Genomic DNA, 13881 nt, shown 5'->3' with positions numbered 1-13881 from the left:
GTAGAGACTGCAGTGGTTTCCAGATCACCTCCTTGTCCTGTTGTGGTGCACATTCACAGGTGTGGGAGGGATGGTTGACATGTGGGGACTGACTGGCTGTCTCCTAAAGACATGCAAACATGCCGCTCTGGGCTACGGTGCAGATGCGTCCCTCAGCCACGGGAAACAGCTCTGCTCCTCTCCACTCTGCCACCAGCTCCAGTCCCAGGCCACATCACCCAGAGCCAGCGCTGTGCCTCCTCAGCTAGACCCCTTCAGCGAAGCGTGCGTGGAGAATGAGCAAACGCCACGCACAAAAGATGGACGGTGAGTACGGGAACATTTTGTAGCTCTGGAGGTCGAAGTCCTGCAGAGGTCAAAGAATGACAGATTCGGACAAAAAAAAATGAAGGGAAATGTATTCCCGTGGCCTCTTCAAGCAGTCTGATCTAATCCTGAGCAACACCCCAAACTCATGAAATGCAGCAAAACGCAGTAGTAGAAAACAGAATCACAGAATGGTAGGGGTTGGAAGGGACCTCTGTGGGTCATCTAGTCCAACCCTCCTGCCGAAGCAGGGTCACCTACAGCAGGCTGCACAGGACCTTGTCCAGGTGGGTCTTGAATATCTCCAGAGAAGGAGACTCCACCACCTCCCTGGGCAGCCTGTTCCAGGGCTCCATCACCCTCAGAGGGAAGAAGTTCTTCCTCATGTTCAGACGGAACTTCCTGTTCTTCAGTTTGTGCCCATTGCCCCTTGTCCTGTCGCTGGGCACCACTGAAAAGAGTCTGGCCCCATCCTCCTGACACCCACCCTTCAGATATTTACAAGCATTTATTAGGTCCCCTCGCAGCCTTCCCTTCTTCAGGCTAAACAAAAACACAAACAAAACCTTAAAGCTAAAATCCTGGGTGAAATACTGAAGAGCGCCCAAATGATTTAGGAACCAGATTTCCACTGGTCCCAAACTTCTGACAGGTTTACTTCTTGTTTACTCTGTATGGTTACCTAAGGCCTTTCCAAATTTCTTGTAACGGGATGTCGCTCTCCATCCTCCGCTTTACTGTTGTGTGCCATTTCCCTTGCCCGGAGCTGGCTGCGTGTCAGGCAGCAACACGCTGGCAGTCATCAGAGCTAAAATCGCTCCTCACAGGAAACCCAGCACGTTGAAGGTGCAGGCAGAGAGGGAGGTTTAACTCTGAGCCCCATCTGCAGATAGGAAAGCGAGATGATCCCAGACTCAGGATAAAGAAGGGCGCCTAGATTGAACTCACCACCGCTCCCCCTCGCTGCCCTCAGTCCCAGGGGCTCCTCACCATGCCGAAATAAAGCCTCGGGCTGGGCAAGCTCCTGGTCCCCGGAGGCGGTCGGCTGAGGGAGGATGCTCGCCCGGTCCCCGGGAGTGAATAGCATCCCTGTGCTGGCAGGCGGCCAAGCGCGGCAGCCGCCTGCGTCTGGGCTCTTCCCCGGCTCTCACAACCCCTTCAACAGAAGTGACACGAGGCACGCTCTTGCTCGCAGCCTGCTGCCGCTCAGGAGGTTGGGAGAAGAAGAGACTTAGTCCTTCACAGCTGGGGGGCTCTGACTTTGCAAGCTGAGGCGTGATTAAGATGGAGGATGAGGGGGGGGGAAAGGGGGGAGAAGGAGAGGCGAGATGAAGGAAAGGACTCTCCTCCGACTCACGGCATAAGGCGGAGTCCCAACCTCTCCGTTGCATTTTTCCCCCATGCTGCCCTTCACTATAATCCTCCGGGAAACAACCAGGAGCGGACCAGGGCATGAACCTGCAAAGCCCCCCCAGCCCAGGAATCAGTAGCTGTGGCGCTGTGCCCAAGCTCATTAACCCCACTGCGGCGCCAGGCTAATTATCTTGAGCACGGCATCACGCTAATGCAACTTCTCTGTTTCCAGGACCTCAACAAGGATCACTTCCAAGTGTCCCCTCCTGTTCCAGGGATGTATCGGGGGGGGGGGGGGGGGGGGAGGAGGGGGACGGGGCGGCAAAAGATCAGGTGTACGAGGTAGACCAAAAATATAGAGACAACAGAGAAATGGGGAGGGCAGTTTTGCTGGCGTAGTAACAATATATTGGCATCCATTCAACTGTCCTTGTGCTTTGCTGGGGTATGATCTTACTGGGAAGGTCTTCAGAAATGGTGGGAAGGAGGCAGAACCCAAGGAGTGAGGCGGCCACGCCTGTTTCGTGCGGCACTGGGTGGGCGGCGCTGGGTGGGTGGCACTGGCTGGCCAGGGGCAACAGAAGGACGTTCGGAAAGGGACCTTGCACGCCAAATAGCGAGGGAGCTGCCTCTCGGAGAAATCAGCAGAGCCCATCGCAACCGCCACGCGTAAGTATTCGCAGAGGACTGTACATCTTCCCGGTAGCTGAGAGGTGGAATTCTGCCACCCATTCATCATTCGTAAGAGTCTAAAATCCCCAACAGTCCTTCAAGGAGGAGAGTGTGAATGAGGCCCAGGAGGAAACAACGAGCTGCTGGAGGAAAGCCAAATATACCAGCCCGGACACCTTCAAAGTGGTATGAAAGACATCCCAGCCAGGTGTACAGCAGCAGTCACGGAGGGGGAGCACCAATTCACACCAGCCAGGGAGAGAAGCCGTGCGGCTCTCCTCTTTAACACCCCAGCCATCTGACCCAAGCTACGGAGAGGGTAGGCATCTCTTGCAGGTCAACGTCTAAGCCTGGTGTGAAGAGCTACTCTGTTACCTGCACGCCCTAAAACCAAAGGCACCGAGGCAAAATGGCCAGAAAGGACGTACAGAATAACGGTTGTTCCTTCTAAGGGCATCTCTGATTGCTTCTCAGGTAGGTTAACAGCAGGACTGGGGCTGTCATCTCTCAGACATACTCGCAGTCTGCAGTGCATTTGTCTGCACAGCACGGCTGCGAAGTACGGAAGCGCTCTTCGTGAGGGGCTGAGTCTGCCTCATCCAGGCAGAAATATGTCCAGCTCCCTTCACATTCAATGGCAGCTGAGTACCTAAATACCCCAGACCTTGGCGGGGCTGAGCCTCATTAGCTTGCTCTGGATGGGAGAGCTGAGAACCGAACCTGAGCACCTGCCCCGTGGTTTAACAACTGAAACGCCTCATCTGTCTCTTCTGGTGAGGAAAAGCCAGAGGGTAAAGGGAGCTGGAAAAGGGCAAGGGGGGCAGAAGAGGGGAGGGACAAAAGGAGTGCCAGCAGGGGCTCCATTGCTTTACACCGAGGGGTAAGGTTATGCGGGACCACAAGCTGGGTTGTGGGATAGGAGGGGAAAACTCTCACCTTGCAGGCAAGACAGACTAGGGAGCACCCCAAAAAAAGCCTGCGGTAGCCCCCGGCTTAGGGCCACGTGGAGGGACCTTTCGGAATGCGCTGCTCCAGGGATACCTCTGGGTGCCCAGGAGGCACACGCTGTGCAGGGAATGCAGAGAACTGGTCTTTTGTTTCACGCCCCTTTGTTTTAACCTCTTGAATCAAAGACCCCAGCTGCTACTCCGGGAGAGGCTAGAAATTAATCCAATTAAAAAATAAATTCCCTGTGGAATCAAAACCGCTCGCCGGGTGGGGGGTATGGGCATGCGATTTCTTTCTTCCGCAAAAACAAACTCTTTCTTTTAACTCCCATTTCACAGAGGGGAGAGGCAGGCAAGGAAGCATTTGGCGCAAATGTGACAAACAAACGATGGGGATGATTTATAACCCCGGTACCAACCTGCAGCTCACGGCAGGACCGCGGCCGCTGCCTCCCATAGCCTGCACGGCCAGAGACGGAGGCACAATGCCGCGTGCTACCCTCCGACACAAACAATCACAGAGCAACAAAACCCTGTGCCGCTTCGTTCCACTCTTTTGTTTTCCGGCGTTTTTGGTCAGCCGGGGCTTGTGGAGCTTGACAGGTTAACCCACACTTCCTTGGTTGCGGCAGAAATGATTAAACAGGGGGGGATTGTTTAGGCCGTGAAGCAGAAGGAATTCCTTTGTTTTTGTAGATCACTCCAAGGCAGCCGAGCCCAACGGGATGCCCAAGAAGAAAGAGGCTGAGCGCAGAGACGGGTTTCCAGGGAGGGAGGTTGTGCCAACCCCCCTGCAGGCTCAGAGATGAGGGGTTTGGGGACACCTTGCATCCCAACTTCAAGGCTGGAGAGAAGCCCTCTGGGTATGTGGGTGAGCAGGACCCAGCTGAAGACCATGCCCAGGCAGTCTGACTTCTCCCTGCCACGCTCAGCAAAGCCCCAGTAAATTCATACCACCTCAGGGCTTCTGCTGCAAGGGGAACCCACCCCATCGCCCCGAGGGTACGCAGTCATGTGCTGAGGGCAATCGGGGCCAAGGAGAGAACGGGACTTTCAACAGCCAGGGCTTTGTGCACGCAAGATCTCCTGGGCTTTCCCACAATATATACACAGCCACCTCTTCGTAAAGCCTGGCATGCTTCCACCACCCCACGTGTGCACTAAGCTGCACGTCCTCCCTCAAGGTATACGTGGTCCTGAGGTACTGGGCTGGATCTCCACGGGAGGCTTACCTTCTCTCGGAGCCACAAAATGTGACACCTCTTAGCTCATCTCCATCGACAGAGATCACTGGTGAGGATCCCGGGCACCTGCTGAGAAGAGAAAAGCCTTGCCCGGTTGCACTGGGGACACCAGCACCTTGGGACATATGTAGACTTGCTGTGCTGTGGGTGATGGTAAAAAGGGCCAGAGCCACAAATGCCTGTGGTCAGCTGGACGAGTGGAGAGAAGAGGAAGAGGAGATCCTGGGTTTCTGTCACGCCACATAAGGCAATAAATATCTGAGGAGAGGGGAAGAGAACCCGCAAATGTGATTTCTAAGAGCTGGATCAGCATCAGGGGAAAAGTAAATGTAAAACTTAGAAAAAGGCACCCGGAGTGATTTGCTGGCCACGTCTCTGGCTTCGTTGCTGCTGGCATCAGGCTGGTGGTCTAGCAGTGCTTCCACTCCTTGGAGGGTTGAGGGCAACACACTACCCGGGGATTTGAGTTTACAGGGATGGGGTGGGGAGGGGGAGGGGAGTGGTGTCTTGCTTTCTCCTTTTTCTGACACCCACCTCCCAAGCAACGTTGATTTCTGTGTCTAAGAGGTACGGGAAGGAGCTTGGCAGCAGAGATCAGACCTCCGGACACTGCAAAACGCCTCCTTCGCGGCAGGAGGAGTCTCCTCTGAGTCTCCGCAACATCACGAAGTGCAAGAGAGCTGGTAAATTATTAAAACAACCTTGCAACAGCTCCGGAGAAACCACCAGTGCCTCCGATTCAAAGGAGAGGCTGCGGTGTGAGAATCCCCATTAGTAACAATACGCACAGTTTGCAAGAACATATGTCCCCGCGTGGAGCAATCAACCAATCTGGGCTGTTTAACCACAAATATTTCAAAGAAGTGCTTCTAACACAGCTGATCCGTATGTTTATTTTTGAGCTGTAGAACGGGATTCTTCACTAGCCTTTCAGAACATTTCTGTGATGGACTCTATCCAAACTATCGGGGAGGAGGCTTTGCTCCAGCGGAGCGACTGATACGCGTGGGTTGGTTTTTTTTTTAACTCAGAGTCACGACTGTGGAAAAAAAGAATAACCCAGGCAGACACAAAGTGCATTTCGCCCTCTGAAAAAAAAAAAATAAATGGCAAGGGGAGCAAGACCCCACCAGGACCCTCTTAAGAATGGGTTTGGATCGAAAGTGCGCGAGATGGGGACTGGGTGGATGGGAAAGGGGAAGGCTTTCCAAGCCACTTCTGATGCGGATACTTGCACACGCACGGAAAATGCAGCCCTTTGCACCCTTTTCTCTTGCAAAGCGCATGGGAGATGGACGCAGCTCCTGGTTTATCGATTAATTGATTTTTTATAAAGAATAAGAGCTCCTCGGGGAACAGCCATGCCTTTGAGCGGGGGGGGGGGGGGGTGGGGGGGGGAAAGGTCTGCTCTCCTTCCCTGCTCGATCTAATCCTAATTAAAAATAAATTACATGCTGCATGGAACTTGAAATGGCAAAGATAATCCTGTTACACACGAGGGGCCGCCCCGCTGCCCGCTGCCCGTTCCCGGCCGGCGGCCCCGTTCCCAGACCCCGGCCCCCGGCCCGGGTGCCCCCCGCCCCTCACCGGACCCCGGCCGCGCAGCTCCCGCTAGGGGGGCGGGGGGGTGGAAAGGGCTGAGCGGAGGATTTTCGCGTGGAAACCGGGCGTGCGGGGAGCTCTCGTGGGCGGCAGGGTGTGCCCCCCCCCATCCCCCCTCCCCGGGGTCCCGCAGCCAGCGCTGGGGCGCGGTTTAAATCCCGTCTGCATCAGCCGACCCCCGCAGCCCCGGGGTACCCCGCACGGAGCCCCCCGGGACGCCCCACTCCCGCAGCGGCTTCAAAAGGGAACCGGGGACGGGGACACACGGACCCCGTGCAGTTTGTCCCCCCTCTTCCTTCCAAACGCGTTTTTTGGGGACCCCCGGCACGTGGGGAGAGGGAAGGAGGGAAGCAAGGAACAGGGAAAGGAGGCAAGGGAAAAAGGGAAAGGAAGGAGGAAAGGAAAGATGAGAGGAGAAAGGGAAAGGAAGGAAGAAAACACGGAGAGGAAGGGGGAAAGGAAAGATGAAAGGAAAGAGGAAGGAAGGAAGGAAGGAAGGAAGGAAGGAAGGAAGGAAGGAAGGAAGGAAGGAAGGAAGGAAGGAAGGAATAGGGAAGGAGGGAAAGAAGGAAAGGGAAGGGAAGAGGGAAGAAGGGCAAGGAGGAAGGGAAAGAGAAAAGGAAGAGGGAAGGAGGGAAGGAAGAAGGCAGGGAGGGAGGAAAAGAGGGAAGAAAGAGGGAAGGAGGGAAGGAAGAAGGAAAGGGAAGGGAAGAGGGAACAAGGGCTAGGAAGAAGGAAAAGAGGGAAGGAAGAGGAAGGCGGGAAGGAAGAAGGAAAGGAGGGAGGAAAAGAGGGAAGAAGGGCAAGAAGGAAGGAAAAGAGGGAAGGAAGAGAGTAGGGCGGGCGGGCAGTTCCCCGGAAAGCGGGGTGCCCTGCGGGACCCCCAGCTTCCCTCCCTGTGGGCTGGGGCCAGCAGCCGCCCTCCTCCCTCGCCACGGCCACCCTTCTCCTTCGCCATGGCGGCCCTTCTCCCTTGCCATGGCCACCCCAGCCACGGCCGCCCGGCCGCCTGGGCGCCGGGAGGCTGCGCCGGGCTCTGCGCGGGGCCTTGGTGCCTCGCGGGGCAGATGGTTTCGTTCCCCCCGGTCCGTGCCAGGTTTCAGCCTCATGCTGTTATTTTGTTCTTCTGGAACGAGACTGGTGTTGCTTCCCAGAGAGGCCCTATTAGGACAAAAAAAGAAAATCCCGTGAATAGGCGTAACAGGGCACCAGGAGGGATAGGTCTTAAATGTATTTTAATACGAGCAGGGCATTGTGTGTAATTCAGCGCTCATCATCGTTTAGTCAAAGAGTTATGGCAGTGATTGGGAATGAATAGAGGGACATAATGGATACATGTGGCGTTTGCTCATTATATTCAACTTAGCCCAACTCCTCTGTGGAAACTGTTCAACTTTCTCTCCCTTTCGCCTGTCACGGCGAAATAATACAGACATTGGTCCCTCGAATGGGATAGCCTGCCACGCCATTATATCCCTACAGCTAACGAGGGCTTCGTCAGCCTTTGATACAGCCTGATCCTTGAAACCTTTCCAAATCTCCCCCAGCTTATGCTAAATCCTATTTGGAACTTTTTTCTTTCTTTCTTTTCTTTATTATTTCCCCCCCCTCCCGCCTGCGAGTGCCCCAGGCTTAAGATACCCGGGCGGTGACACGCATACTAACGCATGCGGTGACACCTCCCGACAAGCGACCGACGGCGCGGATCACAGGCTCTCACGCGAGCAACGCACCGCGCCGGGCGCGCGGCCGAGCGCCGCCGAGCCCGCCCTTCCCCCGCTAAACCCCGCACCCCGCTAACCCCGCGCGCCCACCCGCGCCGCGACACGCTGCGACGCGCCGCGACACGGCACCTGCCCGACCCGCGGCGCGGTTAACAAACCGCGCGTTTTGCTCCGCGCTCCCCACGCCCGCCCCGCCGCCGGAGGGGGGGAGAGAAAAAGACGGGAAGGAGGGGGGAAAGACGGGGAGGAAGGAAAAAAAAAAGAATGAAGTAAAAGGGGGGAAAAAGGAATAAAGCCGTGGAAAAAAGGAACGGAGCCGCGGAAAAAAAGGAAAAACCCCAAATCCCGGAGAGCTGGAGGAAACAAAGGCGTGCGCCCCGCGCCCCGCTCCCGCCGGCTGCCGGAGCCGCCGCGGGTCGGGGACCGCCGGGGGGCGAGGAGGGGGGGACCGCCCGCTCGCCGCCGCCTCCCATTGGCTCCGCCGCCCGCTCATTTGCATACCGCCGTCTATTAAAGGCGGCGCGGCGGCGCGGAGGGGCGCAGGCGGCGGTGGCGGGTGCGTTGCGGGTGGTGCGCGTCTATCATCCCCCGCCCGTTACCGCGCTGCCCCGCACCGCGCCGTCGGGCCGAGCCGAGCCCCCGCACCGCCGCCGCCATGAGCCCCCTGAGGCTGCTGGCCGCCGCCGCCTGCCTGCTGGCCCTGTCCCGCGGCAAGACGGTGAGGTACCGCACCGACGAGGAGGGGGCGGCGGGCACGGTGATCGGCACCCTGGCCGACGAGGTGGCGGTGAAGGCGCCGGGGGAGATGAGCTTTCGCCTGATGCGGCAGTTCAGCAACAGCTCGCTGGTGCGGGTGCGGGAGGAGGATGGGCAGCTGAGCGTCGGTGAGGCCGGGCTGGACCGGGAGCGGCTGTGCGGGCAGGCGCCGCAGTGTGTGCTGGCCTTCGACGTGGTGAGCTGCTGGCGGGAGCGCTACCGCCTGGTGCACGTGGAGCTGGAGGTGCGCGACATCAATGACCACGCGCCGCGCTTCCCCCGCGCTCAGATGGCGCTGGAGGTGTCGGAGAGCGCCGCGCCCGGCACCCGCCTCCCGCTGGAGGTGGCCGTGGACGAGGACGTGGGCTCCAACTCCATCCAGAGCTTCCAGGTCTCCCTCAACAGCCACTTCGGCGTGGAGGCGCAGACGCGGGCGGACGGGGCGCGCTGTGCCGACCTGGTGCTGCTCCAGGAGCTGGACCGCGAGCGCCAGCCCTCCTACACGCTGGAGCTGGTGGCCAAGGACGGCGGCAGCCCGGCGCGCTCGGGCACGGCCACCGTCCACGTCCGCGTCCTTGACGCCAACGACAACAGCCCTGCCTTCGCCCAGGGCTCGGTCACGGTGGAGCTGCCCGAGGACGCGCCACCGGGCTCCCTGCTGCTCGACCTGGATGCCGCCGACCCCGATGAGGGCCCCAACGGCGAGGTGGTCTACGCCTTCGGCAGCCAGGTCCCCCCCGAGGCACGGCGGCTCTTCCGCCTCGACCCGCGCTCGGGCCGCCTGACGCTGGAGGCCGCCGTGGACTACGAGCGCACCCGTACCTACGAGCTGGATGTGCGTGCCCAGGACCGTGGCGCCAGCCCCCGCGCCGCCACCTGCACCGTCGTCGTGCGCCTCACCGACGTCAACGACAACGCGCCACGCATCAGCATCAGCGCCCTCCGCGGCGCCGCCAGCGCCGCCGGCGTGGCCTACGTCAGCGAGGCGGCGGCCAGCGAGAGCTTCGTGGCCCTCGTCAGCGCCTCGGACCGCGACTCGGGTGCCAACGGGCAGGTGCGCTGCAGCCTCCGCGGCCACGACCACTTTGCCCTGCAGCGCGCCTACGAGGACAGCTACATGATCGTCACCACGGCAGCGCTGGACCGCGAGCGCATCCCCGAGTACAACCTCACTGTGGTGGCCGAGGACTTGGGCTCGCCGCCCTTCAAGACTGTCCGCCAGTACACAGTGCGGGTGAGCGATGAGAACGACAACGCGCCGCTCTTCGCCAAGCCCCTCTACGAGGTGGCCGTGCCGGAGAACAACCCCCCCGGTGCCTACATCACCACCGTGGCGGCCCGCGACCCTGATCTTGGCCACAACGGTAAGGTCACCTACCGTCTCCTAGAGACACAGGTCATGGGGGCCCCCATCTCCACCTACGTCTCGGTGGACCCCGCCACTGGGGCCATCTATGCCCTCAGGACGTTCAACTACGAGATCCTCAAGCAGTTGGACCTGAGGATCCAGGCCACTGATGGTGGCTCCCCGCAGCTCTCCAGCAGCACCCTTGTCAAAGTGAGGATGGTGGACCAGAATGACAACCCTCCTGTCATCGTCCACCCGGTGCTCACCAATGGGACGGTGGAAATTGGTGTGTCCAGCAAGACCTCCCGCGACTCCCTGGTGGCCCAGATCAAAGCTCGAGACGCAGACGACGGGGCCAATGCCGAGCTCACCTTCGCCTTCCTGGAAGAGCCCCAGCAGGATGTTTTCACCATCAACCCGAGTACCGGGGACATCGTGCTGAGGGGCGACCTCTCTGAAGAGCTGGGACAGCTGTTCAAGGTCATCCTCACTGTGACAGACAACGGCAGACCCCCCCTGGCCACGACTGCCACCGTCAACTTCCTGGTGACCGCCACTGCTCCTTCCAGTATCCAGGAGATAGCCAAGCCCAGCTCCTGGGAAGGAAAGGCTTTGCAATGGGACATCCCTCTGATCGTGATCATCGTCCTGGCGGGCAGCTGCACCCTCCTCCTGGTGGCTATAATCACCATCGCCACCACCTGCAACAGGCGCAAGAAGGGGAACGAGATGAAAAACAACGCTTCCTTGAAGGAGCAGATAGACATCTCCCACCTGGAGAAGGGCCGGCAGGAGGACGGCAGCCAGAGGGGGAACGTGTTCGAGGTACGAACCTTTCCCAGCAAAACCTCTTTCACCAGCCCCGATCCCTCTCCGGCTGCCGAAGAGATCTCCACTGCCGAGAGCAGCAGCGACAGCGCTTGCCTCTACGAGGGTCAGAAGAGGCTCAGAGGACCGAGCGGGGAGGTAAGGTCCTGCTGCCGGGAGGGGGGCTGGGGGGGGTGCAGGTGTCCTCCAAGGGTGTGAATTGCAGAGGTGCCGTTCCGATGTCGATTTCCCCTTCGCTGCTTCCCCTCTCGCCTCTCCCTTGACCCCCCCGCCCCCACTGCCCCCCTCACCCCAGCAGGGTTTCGCCGCCGCTCCGAGCTACGGCAAGGAGCCCGCTGCCCCGGCGGCCGTTTGGAAGGGACACTCCTTCAACACCATCTCCGGCCGGGAGGCCGAGAAGTTCAGCGGCAAAGACAGCGGCAAAGGCGACAGCGACTTCAACGACAGCGACTCGGATGTCAGCGGAGATGCCCTGAAGAAAGACCTCATCACGCACATGCAGAACGGTAAGGGCTCGGCCCCCGGTGCCGGCTGGCCCCTCCGGACGGATGGACGAGCGGACGGGGAGGTGGATGGAGGGACCCATCCCTGGGGCGCAGCGATTATTAGGAGGGGCAAGCCTGGCGCTGCGTGACTCAAACTGCCGGTCTCTTCGCAGCGGGCTGCGAGGTGCTGGTTCCTCTCGGTGCGAATTAGCTGACGTTGGAAGCGCTGTAGGGCTGCGGATTTTTTTTTTTCCCCTCCCCAAAATGCTTCCCTTAAAGTTAGGATTGTGAGGGCTCTCTGTAGCAGAACGATAGCCTTCCCGAGCGTGGGTTTTTTTTGTTGTGCCGTAGAGCGTTGCCTCCCAGCTCCCGCTGTCAGTGCAGTGAATCATCCTGTGACTGATAACTCGGAGGATTAACGGACGATGTGGATTAATTCCTGCAGTAACGACAGGTTTCTCCCCTCTCTCTCTCTCTTTAGGTCTGTGGGCATGCACAGCCGAGTGCAAGATCCTGGGCCACTCAGACCGCTGCTGGAGCCCCTCCTGCGGCCGAGCCAACCCTCACCCCCCTCCCCATCCTTCTGCACCCCTTTCCACCTTCTGCAAGAGCACGTCCTTGCCCAGGGATCCCCTCCGCAGGGACAACTTTTACCAAGCCCAGCTGCCCAAGACGGTGGGCCTGCAGAGCGTCTACGAGAAAGTGCTGCACAGGGACTTTGACCGGACGATCACGCTGCTCTCCCCGCCGCGCCCCGCGCGGCTCCCCAACCTCCAGGAGATCGGGGTGCCTCTCTACCCAGCCCCCTCGACTAGGTACCTGGGTCCCCAGACTGACACGGCTGACAAAGTGTAGCCCAGCACGCCCCCCGCCCGAGTACACACGTCCCCGCGCGCACGCGACTAGGTCACTCCCGAGAGCCTTTAAGTTATTGACCAGATCCGGTGTCGTACCTGTAAATAAGCAAGATGTGCCTTAAAAATGAAGTCGTTGGGAAAGATTTCCAATCACGTCAGTACTGTTTGATATTTGCAAACAAAAGAAAAAAATTGTTTGTAGGTAATGTAATTTTTATGAAATGTGCAGTATTTAAATTTTTTTTTTCATGTTTTCTACATTGGGGTTTTTTTTTTTGCTTTTGGTTTACCCATGGCCTGCCATTTTTTGTAGTGTTTTTAACCTGTATATTGTGTAATGTAATGTTTGTACATAATGAAAATTGGTTATATTTTTATATAATAAAATCTTAAAAAATGGGAATTCTTGCCAAAGGAACTGTCTGAAAGACACAATAATAATGATTAATAATAATATGTATGTAGAACCTTGTAAGGGAAATTCCTCTTTCACGGTGTAATAATAACGTAAGCAACCCAGTGTACGGAGAAGTTTGCCTTGCCAAATGTGAGTTGTATTTCTTGAGCCTGTGGTCAACTTAAATGTTATTTAATTGCCTTTGATTCCTGTAATCTGTGTCACTGGTAATCACTAATAAAGGTTTTGTGATGTGTCGGAGGGATCTGTTCATGGATTTCATGCTTCGGAGCGTAGAGGTCTCTACAGGTCACGAGAAGTATTTTGTGCAGGGAAATGCAGTGGGGAGGAGCGTGAACCATCCTACTTGTGTGTCGCCTATCCTTCATCTCTGCAGTACCTCACTGGAGGTTTAGGGGAGGGCTGCGTGACGGAGCTGGCCTTTGCTTTTCACTACCTGGTCTGAGCTCTGCCAGCCCCCCCCCCGTGACCGGTGGCAAGCGGTGTCACTTTAGCGAAGCAGAGAAAGCTGTGTCCATCAGCTGAAGTGCTCGCGCTGTGCAAACACCTTCGCATCAGCAGCTCCTCGAGCGCTTGGCTTTGGGATCCGGCTGAGGGGTTGATTTGAGCCAAGCTGCATAGGTGTGCGCTCATACCTTCACCCCTCACCACGGCAGCCTCGCTCAAGGACGGTAACTCGCACTGTTGTACGTATATTTTCTTCACCAAAAGAAAGTATAGGTTTATATTTGTGCCTCAAAAGGAGAAAGAATAGCTGTTGAGTTTGTCGGTGCTGCATATTTTGCCACCTCCTAGAAATGACAAAGGCCTGAAAAAAAAATCATATAGAGCTTTGAAATTCCCTCCCCTCGAGGTTTCGATTTAAAAGCAGCTCTCACATCCCTCTTCTGAAATCAGGTATAGCGTAGCACTGAATGAAACAAACTAAGCATGAGCTTTTCTTCCTGTGCTCGGAGCAACGTTTGTAACAGAGATAACATGTCGGAGTTTTAACATTGGACTGAACTTTTTCAAAAGGAAAAACTGCTGCTGGCTTGGTGTATACAATTTTGCATTTTGTACGAATCAAGAATCCAGAAATTTGCACGTGAAAAAGTTTTTGGTTTTTATTGTGAATTCTTAAATGTTATGCCTAATTACTACGGTACATATGTATAGAAGATAACTCACAAAGAAAATATAAAGCCTTTTTAGACATAAACAAGGCCCTGTTAGACTTCGTGTCTCAAAATGTAAGCAGAAAACAGTATCCCACCTGCGTGTCCCTTAACCGACAGAAATTCCCTTTCTCCTCCGGCTTCCAGCTTTCTCAAGCACACGTAGCAAGAATGGCAGAGCTTG

General features: G+C 57.0%; 1 protein-coding gene across 2 annotated transcripts; it reads left to right on the top strand.

Annotated features, from left to right (window-relative positions):
* Window positions 1-8402: 8402 nt before the first annotated feature.
* On the top strand, window positions 8403-12778 carry PCDH8 (protocadherin 8). 2 transcript variants are annotated; one of them, XM_075432817.1, is made up of 3 exons: window positions 8403-10918; window positions 11079-11286; window positions 11747-12778. In XM_075432817.1, the coding sequence occupies exons 1-3, from the start codon at window positions 8504-8506 to the stop codon at window positions 12118-12120; spliced, it is 2997 nt and encodes a 998-aa protein (XP_075288932.1). In that variant the 5' UTR covers window positions 8403-8503; the 3' UTR covers window positions 12121-12778. The 2 variants fall into 2 exon arrangements, with proteins under 2 accessions (XP_075288932.1, XP_075288848.1); XM_075432733.1 differs by having other exon boundaries at window positions 11076-11286.
* The last annotated feature ends 1103 nt before the right edge of the window (window positions 12779-13881 follow it).

Source organism: Opisthocomus hoazin, chromosome 1 (assembly GCF_030867145.1).
Source record: "Opisthocomus hoazin isolate bOpiHoa1 chromosome 1, bOpiHoa1.hap1, whole genome shotgun sequence".
Classification (NCBI taxonomy): Eukaryota; Metazoa; Chordata; class Aves; order Opisthocomiformes; family Opisthocomidae; genus Opisthocomus; species Opisthocomus hoazin.
Note: the sequence above shows the minus strand (reverse complement) of the source record. Positions and strands in the feature narration are given on the sequence as shown.

What these genes read in the sequence shown, in the direction of transcription:
- PCDH8 (XM_075432733.1), top strand. Translation starts at nt 8,504, where the DNA reads ATGAGCCCCCTGAGGCTGCTGGCCGCCGCCGCCTGCCTGCTGGCCCTG. An exon ending in TCAGAGGACCGAGCGGGGAG is followed by an intron (nt 10,919 to 11,075) that starts GTAAGGTCCTGC and finishes CCCTCACCCCAG; the next exon opens with CAGGGTTTCGCCGCCGCTCC. An exon ending in CATCACGCACATGCAGAACG is followed by an intron (nt 11,287 to 11,746) that starts GTAAGGGCTCGG and finishes CTCTCTCTTTAG; the next exon opens with GTCTGTGGGCATGCACAGCC.